This window comes from Macrobrachium nipponense, chromosome 28 (genome assembly GCF_015104395.2).
Source record: "Macrobrachium nipponense isolate FS-2020 chromosome 28, ASM1510439v2, whole genome shotgun sequence".
NCBI classification, from domain to species: Eukaryota; Metazoa; Arthropoda; class Malacostraca; order Decapoda; family Palaemonidae; genus Macrobrachium; species Macrobrachium nipponense.
In genome coordinates, this window is record NC_087217.1 from 4774664 (window position 1) to 4787760 (window position 13097).

The 13097-nt window shown below is 36.9% G+C and overlaps 1 protein-coding gene across 1 annotated transcript in view; it reads left to right on the forward strand.

Moving 5' to 3' along the window:
* Nucleotides 1–816: 816 nt before the first annotated feature.
* Nucleotides 817–13097, forward strand: part of LOC135201374 (zinc finger protein-like 1) — a 227777-nt gene continuing 215496 nt past the window's right edge. The window contains exon 1 of the mRNA XM_064230223.1: nt 817–919. Within this exon, the coding sequence (XP_064086293.1) occupies nt 854–919 (66 nt within the window). The 5' untranslated portion in view covers nt 817–853. The remainder of the gene's footprint in view (nt 920–13097) is intronic.

Below are 13097 nucleotides of genomic sequence, written 5' to 3' on the forward strand. Positions count from 1 at the left end.
TGTTGTTATACTGATTCCCTGCTTCGATTTAGTGTTGTGTAACTAAGATTTCCCACATTCGTTTTGTGCATTATGCCAGCCTCTTGTTCTGTCTTTTAACTACGAAATGTAACTTTGGGTATTTTAAGCTTAAATGTAGACCCATAACTAATGTCCCAGTAGGGTTTTCTCCGCCTTATAGCTCTTCCATAAGAACACCCCGTGAGGGATCTTCTTCCCTGGAAGATATCTTCTTTCTGAAAAGATTTACTCCCTGATAGGACATGTTAAGGCCCTTCCTCTTTAGCGGTGCTTCTTTATCAATTTCGTGACTGGCTAGACCCCAAAAGGCATAGACTTAAAAGTGGTATATGGCCGTAAAACACCATCTGGTCAATTTGTTCATATTCATCTACCTTCGTTCAAGTCTTGTATTTAGCCGGATCTCCGTCGTTTTTTATCATACATAAAATAATAACAGGCTGCAGCTTTTCTTTTGATGTTAAAAAGTGAAAGGTTCACGACGACGAACATCTGGAGTCTTTAGAACAACGCATGAAAAAAGAATCTCTAAAGGAATCAAGCTGTTAAGTAGGATAAAAGACGAACTCGTAACATTAGGTTACCATTGTTTTGAATTTTCTTTTCCCCCTCTCCCGTTCCATTTTAAATTTCCCTAGATTTTCTTTAAATGAAATACCTTACAGAGTACGATGTTAGTTTGTGTTGGAAGGTAAGCAAAACTGTAGAATAATGGTGTACTATTTTAATCTGCAACATTCCAGCAAATGCTGTAGAGACTACTTTCCATTCAAGAGATTTATTTCTTCCTTTACCAGAAATGGACAAGTCACGGAATTAATGCATCGAGAAAATGAAGATAACCTTCAAGCAATGTAATGAGGGAGAAGATGAGCAGCGCTTCCCTACGAAATTCACGGTGAGTTTTTAACGAAATGTTTCAAAAACATATTTCTCTTTGAGGGCATTCCAAATCACGAATATGCCGCAGCTTTACAGGAAGGCCAGATAAGATCGATTAACGTAACAGTCCGCGAATTCCCTCTAAAGTTGTGCACTAATGAAGGTTGTTTAAATCCTCTTATGTACTTTTTGTCGACGCTTTTCGTTCCTGCTGCTAATGAAGACGAAATTGAGTATGACTGCTAATGGTAAAAAAGGAAATTTTCAAAAAATAGGACTTGCTTTTTTCTCATTCTCTTAAGATTATTCTGAAGAGATGCTAAGTACTTATTGAACAGTACTTGTATAACATTACTCGGTTCCATCCTCATTTTCATTTACATTGTAAGCATAGTAACGGACATAAATTTCCTAATTTACAATTCTGAAAAGAATAGCCAGAGTCTTCATCACCGACTGAAATCATTACAAGAAAATAATATACACGTCTGAGCTTAGAATGAACTGAACACGCCTCAAGGTATCTACCTACTTCTAAGCGTTATCACCAGTATGGAAAAGTGTGACTGTCTTTTGCAATAACTTCTTTTTCTTATGCCGCAGGAGAAAATATGATAGCGTCGAGGACACCTTTTGTCCGGGGTTGCGATAGCGCACGCAAGTATGGCCTTATCTCTGCGTCTGTTTTCTCTTTTCCTCCTTACACTCTCGCCAGATGAAATTTATCTTTATTTTCCAAGGCCAGGGGAAATTTTTTGGAAGTTGATTTAGCTCTCTCTCTCTCTCTCTCTCTCTCTCTCTCTCTCTCTCTCTCTCTCTCTCTCTCTCTCTCTCCCTTTTGTCGCTATTAAGAGACAAATGTTCGAATGAAAATCATTTGAGAGCAGGTGACTGTTATAATCAAGATGCATATGTTGTGGGTAAATAATTTTGCAATAAAAGGGGGAAGTGGAGGTGTCGTGGTAGGTTGATGTGTAAACCCTGAATATATCGGAATAAATTGTTCATGAACGTAAATAAATCATTAACTGATCAGACGAGCTTGAATTTATTAATGTAGATGTACTAACTCTTGTAGTGCGGGGAAGAGAAGATTAACCATGAACACTGTAAAATAAATTATTGTTTGTGATTAAATGTGGAAAAGATAAATTGAAGCCATCTTTGCAGCAGTGTCCGTGGAAGGGAATTAAGATTAATGAATGGAAAGTATGGATAAAAGGCAACATTTCTGCCATTTAAAAAAAAAGTATATGCTCCCCTACTGGCTACAAAGGGGAACATCTGGCTGCCTCAGCTATTGTAATTTGCGAGAAAATGTTCATTGTTGAATATCCTGGAGGAACGGTAGTTTTCAGAAAGCTTTATAATCTTGTCAATCATTCTCTAAAATACGAAGAACACAAAGATAAATGTGTAATAATATGGTTATATTAAGTGTGTGAATTCTCTCTTTATTATGAAATGCATGATCGATGTATACACATTCATAGTGAGGATATTTTTTTTCCCTGAACTAATAAAGAAATGTATAGACAGCGTTCTGGATAAACTTCACTGAAATATCCGTGATACGGCAGAATCTGTATTTATCCATTATTCTTCATTCATCTTCTTTATTTCGTTTTGTCAGTATGTTACGTGTATACACTCGCCAATCCAAAATGAGACACGTATAGAACACTTAAGAAATACTCATTTTGTTGTATTTGCTTTTTGGTGTATTTAGAGAGAGAGAGAGAGAGAGAGAGAGAGAGAGAGAGAGAGAGGAGGTGGGTGAAAGAGCTAGGGAGAGAATGGTGGGAATTGAAATGGATGATAGCAATCGAAGACTGTTAGGTGCAGATCTTGACTAATAGGTTGTAGAGGGGACAAAGCCATACCTATCCCTTTGTGCTTAAAACTTACGTATGCCACAAGATGTTCACCTCTACCAGAGGTAAGAAAAACGCTAAAGGTTTTGAAACGAAAAGTATGTTTAGGTAATACGTGCGTAAATTTTGCGAGTGTCGTTTGAGATAGTTTTGAGATGAAGTAAGTAATAATATTCATAGTGTTCCTTTGAGAGCATTGCCGAGTGTAAATATTTACGATTTGAAATATCAGAGACGCTGATACTGAACGTAATTAGTTGTTCGTTGTGTACTACTTGTTTGTGCAGTATTAATAAACATTTCAAAATTATTGAGGATATGTGCTCTGATATTATTTGAACTGCTTTCTTGACATTATTGGAATAAATGGTTTGCTGCCTTACGCTTATGGTGTATTGAACGTCATCTGATATTGATAAGATTATCTTTTATGAGATCGTTTCGCTATCATTGATGAAACACTTTTATATTCTTCATTTCATATTCGGTAACACTGAATCATTTCTTTACTAAAATAATTGTAATGCAAAGGGCGATAGGCAATTAATGCACTTTTCTTGTTCAGGCCTGAAAAGTAATACAAAAAGAACGTAACGGATAATACGAAAGTTTGTGCTTAACAACGAAGGAAGTTGTAAAACTTTTGGTTACTCGGAAATACTTAGTTTCGAAAAGCCAGGGAAAATAGAGGCAGGAAGGATGTGCCAAAGCTTGCCGGTTGAGGGGAGGAGAGAGTCAGTCACGCGTGCAATACGAGTATTACTGATTTCCACTGAGCACTTTTCACCGAAACTGCGCCTTTAATAAAGAGGTAGAGAGGAGAGAAAGTCTTGCTGCCATTAGACACTGGATTGACGCAGAGCTAAGAGCTCGGCATTGTTCAGATGAAATGCCCTAAATTTAGTCCTGTCTAGGAAGCAAAACTAATTTTCAGAATTGGGACAAGTTATTCTGACATAGTGCTGATCTTATGATCAAGTTGTCCGGTTTCAACATGAATATGGTATGTAAGTTATCAATTTTTTTTCTCTCTCTCAGCAAAACTAGAACATTGCACCAACATGTCGATTGAATATGTAGGTAAGTGAGTCTTTTTGACTTACTGATAACTATTGACGCCTTCTATATTAACTAACAAGGTAGACGGATTCTTCATAGATATTCATTTATATCAGCAGATGATAATTTTGTATCGGTTGTTTTATTTGAACACCTTCCTTCCTTAAGTAAATTTGCTCTCTCTCTCTCTCTCTCTTCTCTCTCTCTCTCTCTCTCTCTCTCTCTCTCTCTCTCTCTCGTGAAAGTTTGAGCAGAGTTCTTTTATTTCTGGTAGAATGACAATGGACAGTTGTGTTAAGGATATTAGAGGAGAAAATTACTATAATCCAGGCAATTTGTTTCAATTGATCTCCATCACAGATGTATGAAGGCCACGCATTAAAAAGTGTTAGCAAAATGAAATTCCTGCTTCTTTACTGATTCTCCTCCATACATATTTTTTTCAATTTGAATATCGTAATTTGGTCATTCATACACCTAATGGTATACAATAGAAGGGCGCCCATTGTCTCGTGAACATTTAATTAATTGTCAAGAAGAATATTAGTTCAACTTTTGACACTTTACGAATTGGGCCTCTTAAACCTCAGCATAATCTTTTCATATATTATTGCTTATAAATCGCTATTTCTTAAATTATTTAGTGCTTTTTTGCAGATATTAAGATTCAACTGGGGCAAAATATGTTGATTTGTTGAGTGGAACATGCATCAGAATTATTAATTTTTCACATCACTTCCAGAACCCTTTTCAAAATGTGCAGATCATAATATTCCGGAAGAGGTGCTAGCAAGGGCTATAATTTACAAGGTCAGGAAAAATTGAAATAGAGAATTTTTAATCGCCACTAACCAGCGATTCTGCAAACTCCGAAAGCACACAAAAATAATTTTTCCCCAAAAGAGAATTTTGATGAACTGCTTTTCCCCGATCCCTGCTCCATCTCTGTTTGCGAAAACAATCTGAGCACTGTGACGGAAGAAACGCTTTCATATCATGTTTTGATAATGGGGAGCCTTTAGAGGGGAGCTGAAATCCCCACGGAGTTGGGGTCAGCTTGGCTGATTCCCCCATGGAATTTTATCGTTTGTCTGTATTCATTCCTTTGTCTGTGTTGCTTTTAATAAGACAGGGGAGGAACACAACACTCCAGCAATGAAAGTTCGGCTCCATTTGAAATAGATTTTTCCATAATTCTCTGGATTAGTTTTATCGGGATTCGATTATTCGTTTGAAATTATGTGCCTTTGCGTTTTTTCTCTACTTATAATTTCAGCTTTATAGAAAATATCGCAGTATTGTGAAAGGCAAATGATATAAAGTAAAACCAACTGTATGTTCATAAAAGTTTAAATAAAAAGGAGCCTTTTTGCTTATCAAACCCGCTATATGACAATTGCAATCCTTTTCAAGTACATTTGTGGAGGCTGCTATCAGAATTAGTTATAGTTATAGCCTCCGTTGATAAAACGTCAAAAATTCATTAAAAAAAAACACTGAAAATGTGTGGAAAAGCCATTACCTCTCAGTTAAGATTTCGTTATATAATTTTTCTCCGGTATTTGTAAATCATGTAAATCACGATAGGAACACCATTGTCTATAGCTTTGCACTGACTGGAAAGTATAGTTGTCGTAATATAGTTTCTTTAATATCTTGCCAGGTCGTGTTAGATAAACAGTAATATATTTTGACCATTCAAAATGATCTGGGGGTGTCCCTGAACATCATACTAGAAAGACATTCTCTCATTTTTTTATCATCATTGAAGTTAGAGTAAACAGTGTTTACAAATAAATTTAATCTACCGCTGTTCAAGGACTGCCATCTTACGTCAAAAGAGGAATAAATCCTAGGTTTTTTAATAGTCCACAGCACGCTGGTTGGATTTGAGTGTAGACAACAGCGAGAGATTAGGCATCACAAGGTCGGATAACATGAGTCAGCAGATCAACCTAAGAAGTGTGGACAGGTGAATATTTTTATGGAGAAGTTATTTTCAACTGTGGCAGTTAATGGTCTGACCCTCTTTCTAAGCAGTTCATCATGATAAACTTTCAGTATCCGTAACCACCGCTTTGCAAGCAGCAGCCACTTGCTTTATTTATTTAGGAAGGGAAGGACCATGATATTTACATTGCTTTTTTAAATATTTGATTCATGTTCAAAGTGCTGAATTATTGTCTCATTCTGGGTTACAGACTTTTTGTAGAAATAAATTGTAACAGCCTGCATATGAGTTAAATATCCAGTAAGTTTCCTATCTGACCATCTTCACCATCTTCTGTTCTGATGTCAGTAATCGTATACCATTGTCACACAGCTTGATCATTCCCAGAATGTCAGTTACAAAATTATGCACTGGTCTAATTCTAATGCTCTGGTGGACATACAAAGGCGTGTTATCCATGCCCATGTGAAGAGCTTCTACTTGTTAACTGGTGGGTGGTTGATACTGGACGTCCTGACAAGGAATTCGTCTTTGCGTACTGACCTACTCTACTTGGATTAGGTAGATCAACTAATTATTGACAGAACACCCATGGGAGACACGTCAACTGTGTCCACCATGTCTTCATGGATATCCTTGAAAGTCGTACCTTTTGCAATACTTAATTGCAGATTTTTCTGTTTTGAGATTGTAGTTGTACGTAGTGACTTTCGAAAGGTTTAGTTTATCGTCATGTAAGTGGGTGTAGTGTGAAGTGGCCCCAAAATGTTTTTATTTCCACTCTGAATAACCTTCCATTTTTGCTACCTCTGTCATTGAAGTTGAAGCAAACCTTCAAAATATTAGTATTGCTCAGTACTTAGATCAAACATGGGCCCACCAAACAATGATTTAGGAGACTTAGTTTAATTGGATAGAAGCATTTAAAATTGTGTAATTTGACGGCAACACATTTCAGATTGCTTATTTGGATAGAATAATTTATAATTGTTTAATTGGACGGAAACGCATTTTAGATTATTCAATTGGATGGAAACTCATTTGAAAATTGAGTCTTATGCAGGTCATATCCAGACTCACTTCAGTTCGCCAAATCATACTAAAATTATTTTCTCTAATTCTAAAAAATAAATAAATAAATTTCAGTCGCCAGCTGCTAAATCCCACCTGCAGAAGAAACAAACACCAGGAAAAAGGTTAGGATGAATTGAATTTTGCCGGACTCCGCTTCATCTCAATTTGTGAAAACATCAGAACATTGTGGCGGAAAGGAAGGATTCCATATTATGTTCTGATAATAGGGAACGTTCGGAGGGGAATTCAGATCCCGCAGTATTGGGGCTGAAGCTGACTGATTCTCCCTGGAAATTTTAACGTGGGTTTTTCGTTCATTTGCCTATATTACTCTTAATAAGGTAGGGGAGGAACACGGGAACTCTGTTACAGAGCTGCAGCTTCATCAGGAAATATATTTTCTTTAAAAAATTAGCTATTATTTCTCTTAAGCTCTTGTATTCGTCGGGCGATGAATACAAAAGTGGAAAATAGTTACATTTAAGATGACTAGAGTAATAGAGTACTCGAATGAAAATAAACTCTGGGAAGTACAAATTCTACTGAACACATTGTACGAAGGAAAACTGCAGAACGCTAACCAGTCTCTTATTGATTTTTTTTTTATTAAACTTCACACGATAATGACGCGTATACGGTAAGTAAAATATCTTTTAAGTGTTTTGAAGTGGGTCTTTGATTAAGGGTGCTGGAAAGCGGGTCTTTAAGCTATGCATATAGGTAATTTGAATCTAGAAACTAGTATCATGACAGGCAATAGAAATAAAATGAATCATATGTAACTATTTTTATCCAAAGCAACATCGGCACTATTCTGCATAAGTATCCATAATTCTCTCTCTTTATTTTACCAATAGGATAACGTGTAACTATTTTCCAAATAAATACCTTAACTTCGGTTATCTCGGTCACACTTATAGAGAGTTTTCGTTGATGGTATGCCAAGTAAACCAGTGTCCTTCATGTCTGGTGTTTTTTCTGGATTGTTTTCTGGAATTCTGAATGTTTTTGGTCTTCACAAATGACAGGATTGTCGATGTAGAAATTGAAGTAGTGCGTTATGTAGACGATGCTAGTGAAGTTGTAGTTATTCCCTCCTTCGAGTGTAAAATATAACTGCTGCTGCTGCTGGTAGGCTTAACAGAGATCTAGAATTATCGGAAAGTGGGGTCATCATCAGAACATCATTTTTGCTTAGGTAACCCAGGGATTCAAATTGTCCTCTACATCTCCCAAGAAAATACGCATTGTTCATAATGCCACGTCCTTCCGTTTGATTGCTCTGCCATTATCAGAATATTGCTCTCCTCTTCAGATGTCTGTAGCTCTCCGGGATCTGTGTGTTCCTTGCAAGATTGCTCAAAGTGTTCCTTTCCTTATATTCAACATCGATAACTCAGATTTCTTTGTTTGTTAAGTTACCCTCTACTCATTTCTTCTGTATACTTTCTTTTTTTTTCCAAAAATGATCGTTTTATTTTGTGGAAGTTTGCTTTTGCAAATCAGTAGCCTACTAGGCTTATTACATGTGAGTGGTTGTTAATTCTGAATGATTACATAATAATAATGATAAGTGTTACTCGTCCATCGTGTTCCTTTAAATGACACAATTTTTGTTTACGCAGCCTTGGTGATCACTATTTCGCAGGATTAATGAAAATAAATAAATAAAAAAAACATTTATGATATGGTATGAGGAACAATATTCATACGCGTAGAGCTTTGCCATTTCCGGACTGAAGCAGCCAAATCGCATCGAAGGTTTCCCTGGCATCATTTTCTCTGTAAGAGCATTTCCTGCTTTTACTTTCTCCTAAACATTTGAATAACAATCAAATTACCTCTTAGCTCGTCGTGTTTCATTTTGCCTTTTTGCTGCTTGAAATCCTTGAAAACGTCATTTTGTTAAGCAATTTCAGGTCGAAGGCCCTGAATATGTAGCCATCCCAAGAAATCTGTGACGAGTTAGTTGTGATTTGTGTGCCCAGTGGGAGTAGCATGATGTCCAGTACTCAAAATCATTGAGCCTTCGGAACCCTAGGTTCCTGCACAAAAATTAGAGGGCCAAATTAAGTTCAACACGGCGGTTGCACATTTATAAGGATTTTCAGTCCTCCTAGTTTTGAGCTCCTGTATGCATTTTCTGCCAATTTGTGGCCCTGGATAAACTAAATATTTTAACATTTTTCTACAGTGTTCCACCGTGTTGTGAGAGGCGTAGAGGTGACCGGGACGTTCGGTGTCTTTTCTTAGGGTCAGCTGCTACCGTTTATTCATTCCCCCCACTATTCTTTCTCATCAGAGGCTGGGTTAGATAGGCATGTGCTACGAAACGTCTTACTTTGTAAAAAAAAAAAAAAAAAAAAAAAAAAAAAATCAGTGGGTGCGATTTTGAGAAGACCGGAGTTTCTTTTTCTCATAAATGGATAGCTTAATCTCCGGAGAACATGAGATGGTCCCTCTGGAAGTGTCGTCATTTAATTGTAGCAATAATATTCCAGAATGTATTGTGTGTGGATTTATCAATATCGAATTTACTTTCCCCAAAGGATCCGGGGACATAAATTTCTGGACAGGCTTAGAGCACTAGGTAGGAATTAAATGCATAGCGAGTTTACTGTTCTTTTTGTGTGTGTTTCAACCAGTTCTTCAGTCATTTATCATTTAAACGTTTCATGAGGAAAGTCTCTCATTGTCATCATGACCTCTGAGTGTGTATATATATATATATATATATATATATATATATATATATATATATATATATATATATATATATATATATAAATGTAAGGTGATGAGTAAACAGATTCGTCAAGTCGTGTATGGGTAGTTCCATCTTGCATTAGTATTAAATCCTTTTGATCGGGGGAAAAAGAAGCAGGGAATGTTTTCACTCTTCATTTTTGGCCAGCAGTATGCAGGAATGATATTCATGCGGAGGAGCTGCCTTTTGAATGTTTGCCATCAACCCAGATTGGAAAAAACCAGCTGCAAAATAAAAAGAAACAAACCAAAGCGATACTGGGGAAAAATTCTGGTCCAGTGAGGTGCTATTTCAAAATTCATTTGAAGCTTCGTCCTGGCTGTAAAACTTCACACCACCTCAGTTTACTTTTTCCTTACGAAATGTGGAGTTCGTGATGATTTTTCGTGGTACCTTTTTTTTTTTTTTCATGTTTTTTTTCTGACGTGTGTATTTTTTGCTTTTCTACTCATCTTTTTTCGGTGAGAAAATCTTTTAAGGTACAATTTTTCTAGTTTTTGATCGGCTTTCCTTTTTGTTATTAGATACATCCAGTTTGATTCGCGAGTGAAATATGTGCTTGCTTGTTTTTCAGCTCGGATTTTATCAGTGTAATGACGAGAAATACTCTCTCTCTCTCTCTCTCTCTCTCTCTCTCTCTCTCTCTCTGTTTTACATTTACCATAAATAACGGAAAAGAAATACACGAGAACAGCACATTGAAAAGATAATGGTATGTAAGATAAAATGTAAAACAATTAGATTGTAAGCAAACAACAAACTTTCTGGAGCGAGCAGTCCGACCTAATTTGTAGCAACCCCTTAGAAAACACGGGAGTTATAGACCCAGTAAACTCGCCCGAAATTATAACCGTAATAAAAGTGGCCATAGAAGAGTAAATCTCAAAGGCGGAAAACTCGCGTCAACTGTATCGCCAAAGTTTAAGGTTCTTGAGTCTCAAAGGTCCTGGGGATAGGAAGACACGTTAAACATTCCCAGAGGATAACTAAATTGTTAAAGTTTGCCCTTCCCACTCACCCCAACCCCAGCTCCAGCTCCCATTTGCTTAGGTCTTCCTCTTCTTCTTCTTATCCCCTCTCTATCCAAAGGAACACCCTCCCCTCTTCCACTTCTCCTTTCCTTCCCTTCTCACTACTCAGCAGCCTCCCCACTCGGGTCTCTTTCCTACCTCATCCTCGTTAACCCACAAATTACCTATTTCTGTAACGGCGGTTATTGAAACCGGAGGATCCAGCGTTTTATTGCTTTTGGACGTTGCCCTCACGGCGTGGACAGGCTCCCCCCCATGACAAGGATGGATATCGTACATTAAATCGCGTATTATTAGATCTTCGGCTTGTTTTCATATAAATATATATATTTTTTTTAATTCCACTTTCTTTTTGTCGCATTTCTAAACTATTTTGTGTCGAAGTTCTGAAGACAGAAACAGGAACGTCAGGTCGTCTTTTAGGTATGAAAATAAACTCGAGTATGATTTGAAATTGCCTTTATTTGGAATACAAGAGTAGCTCAAAGGTTTTGACTCCGATATAATTAAGCATGCAAGACTTGTATGTTTCTTCACACAGAAGTGTGCAGGTCCACCATCGCTTTTTAACATTTGTATCACTCTTAATCAATTCACTTTTATTTTTAGTATCAATCACTCAGTTATTTCATTCATAGAAATTGCATAGAGATAGGATTGTCGAGACAATTCACTGCTGGAAATATACCGGTAACAAATCTTGATAGTACTCAAAGAAGGTAGCAACCTCGCTGAAATTTCAAACTTGGCTATTTCCTACTTCCAATGTCCTGATGTACTGAAATAATATTGGGTTTGCGAAGGACGTGGCAACAGTGTCTCTTAAATTGAATTAGGCCTCAGATTACTGCGTCGGTTCTCTTGTCGTCTTAATAATTCAAATACAAAGCGTGGATCCTGATTTTCCTACAGTGGTTTGCTAACCTTGGCTTGATCCCAGAGGAGTTGGCTTCGGACCCCTCAGTTAAATCAAGATATTAGAAATTCCCAGCTAAATTCTAATGTTACTTCTGAGAATTAGCCGCTTTGCATTTCAATTATATTCAGTGCTCCTAAGACGCTGTTTATGTAGATTTCTCTCAGAGCAGTAATTAACTCAAAGATATTTCGATTAATTTAATTTTACTCCTCAAGATCTAAGGCCCAGTTACTTGGGAAGTTATACTCATGTCAGTAGGTATTCTCGTAAATGGCAGATGAGACTCATCTCATGAGGCCAAACCAGTTACACTTTTCACTCATGAGGGATATCCCTCTGCGCTGTGTAATGTAAAATACACCAAATGACCCTGAGAGAGGGATTCGCTTATTCATGCCGTGTGCTGACATGGGTAAAAGAGAGAAAAAGTAAACTCATAAATCATTAGATTTTGAATCGGTGGAAAAAGTGAGAGAAAAAGAAGCCAAGGGGCAAGTTATTAAGAACTGTAGGGAGAAAGAAAAAGAAGCCAAGTGGCAAGTGAGTAAGAACTTTAGGGAGAATGAGCCACTATTCTACTGGGAAATGCAAACTTAGGTCGATGGGGTGACTGTTTTGAAGATTTGTTGAGCAAGGATAGAGGAGAGGCAGAATGAGGAAGTTAGAGGTGAGGCAGAATTGAATAATGGAAGAGTGGAAAGGATAAGTCAATACTTGCAGAAGTGGCTGTTGAGAGGACGTAAGGAATAGAACTGCATTGAGAGTTGATAAGATACAAAAGAGATGTTATTTGACAGTGGTGACTGAGAGGCTAACCAAGGTTTTGTATATGTGGATGAGAAAATGGTTCCAAATGAATTTGTGAGAGGAATTATAGTTACTATGTATAAGGTTTAAGGTGATGGAGACTGTTGTAATAATGAAAGGGACATAACCTTATTATATAGTATTATTTGTTGCAATAATAGAAGGGGCATAACCTTATTATATAGTATTATTCCAAGGGACCATTCGGTAAAATTTTGTTTGAGAATGTAAGCCAGATGGCAGGAGGACTGGTAATAGAAGAAAGTATGAGTTTAGACAAATAGGAATGTTTAAGAATCAAGTGTTTGTTGTGGGAGTATATTTAAAAAGTTTGAAAATAAGGGGAATATACTGTATGTGACATACATTGCCGGGAAAAGCTTATCATAGAATTGATAGAGCGGCATTGTGAAGCGTGCTAAAATAGAAGATAGTTTTTTTATAATAATAAAAGTGTCATTGTAAAACCAAAGAGTTTGTTAGAATGTGTAAATGAGAGATTGGCTCTGTTTGTATAAAAACAGGTCAGTTCAGTACTTATCATCGAGTGAGACAAAAGTCAGAGAAACAAATAGATGTAGGAACCAAGATGTCAGGTAAGCAAATATGTTGTGAATGGAATGTGGGAAGTTTGCTGATGATCCTGTATTGATTGGAGATATTGAAGATAAGTGGGGCAAGTTGGTAAGCGAATTTGAGGGTGTTTACAAGA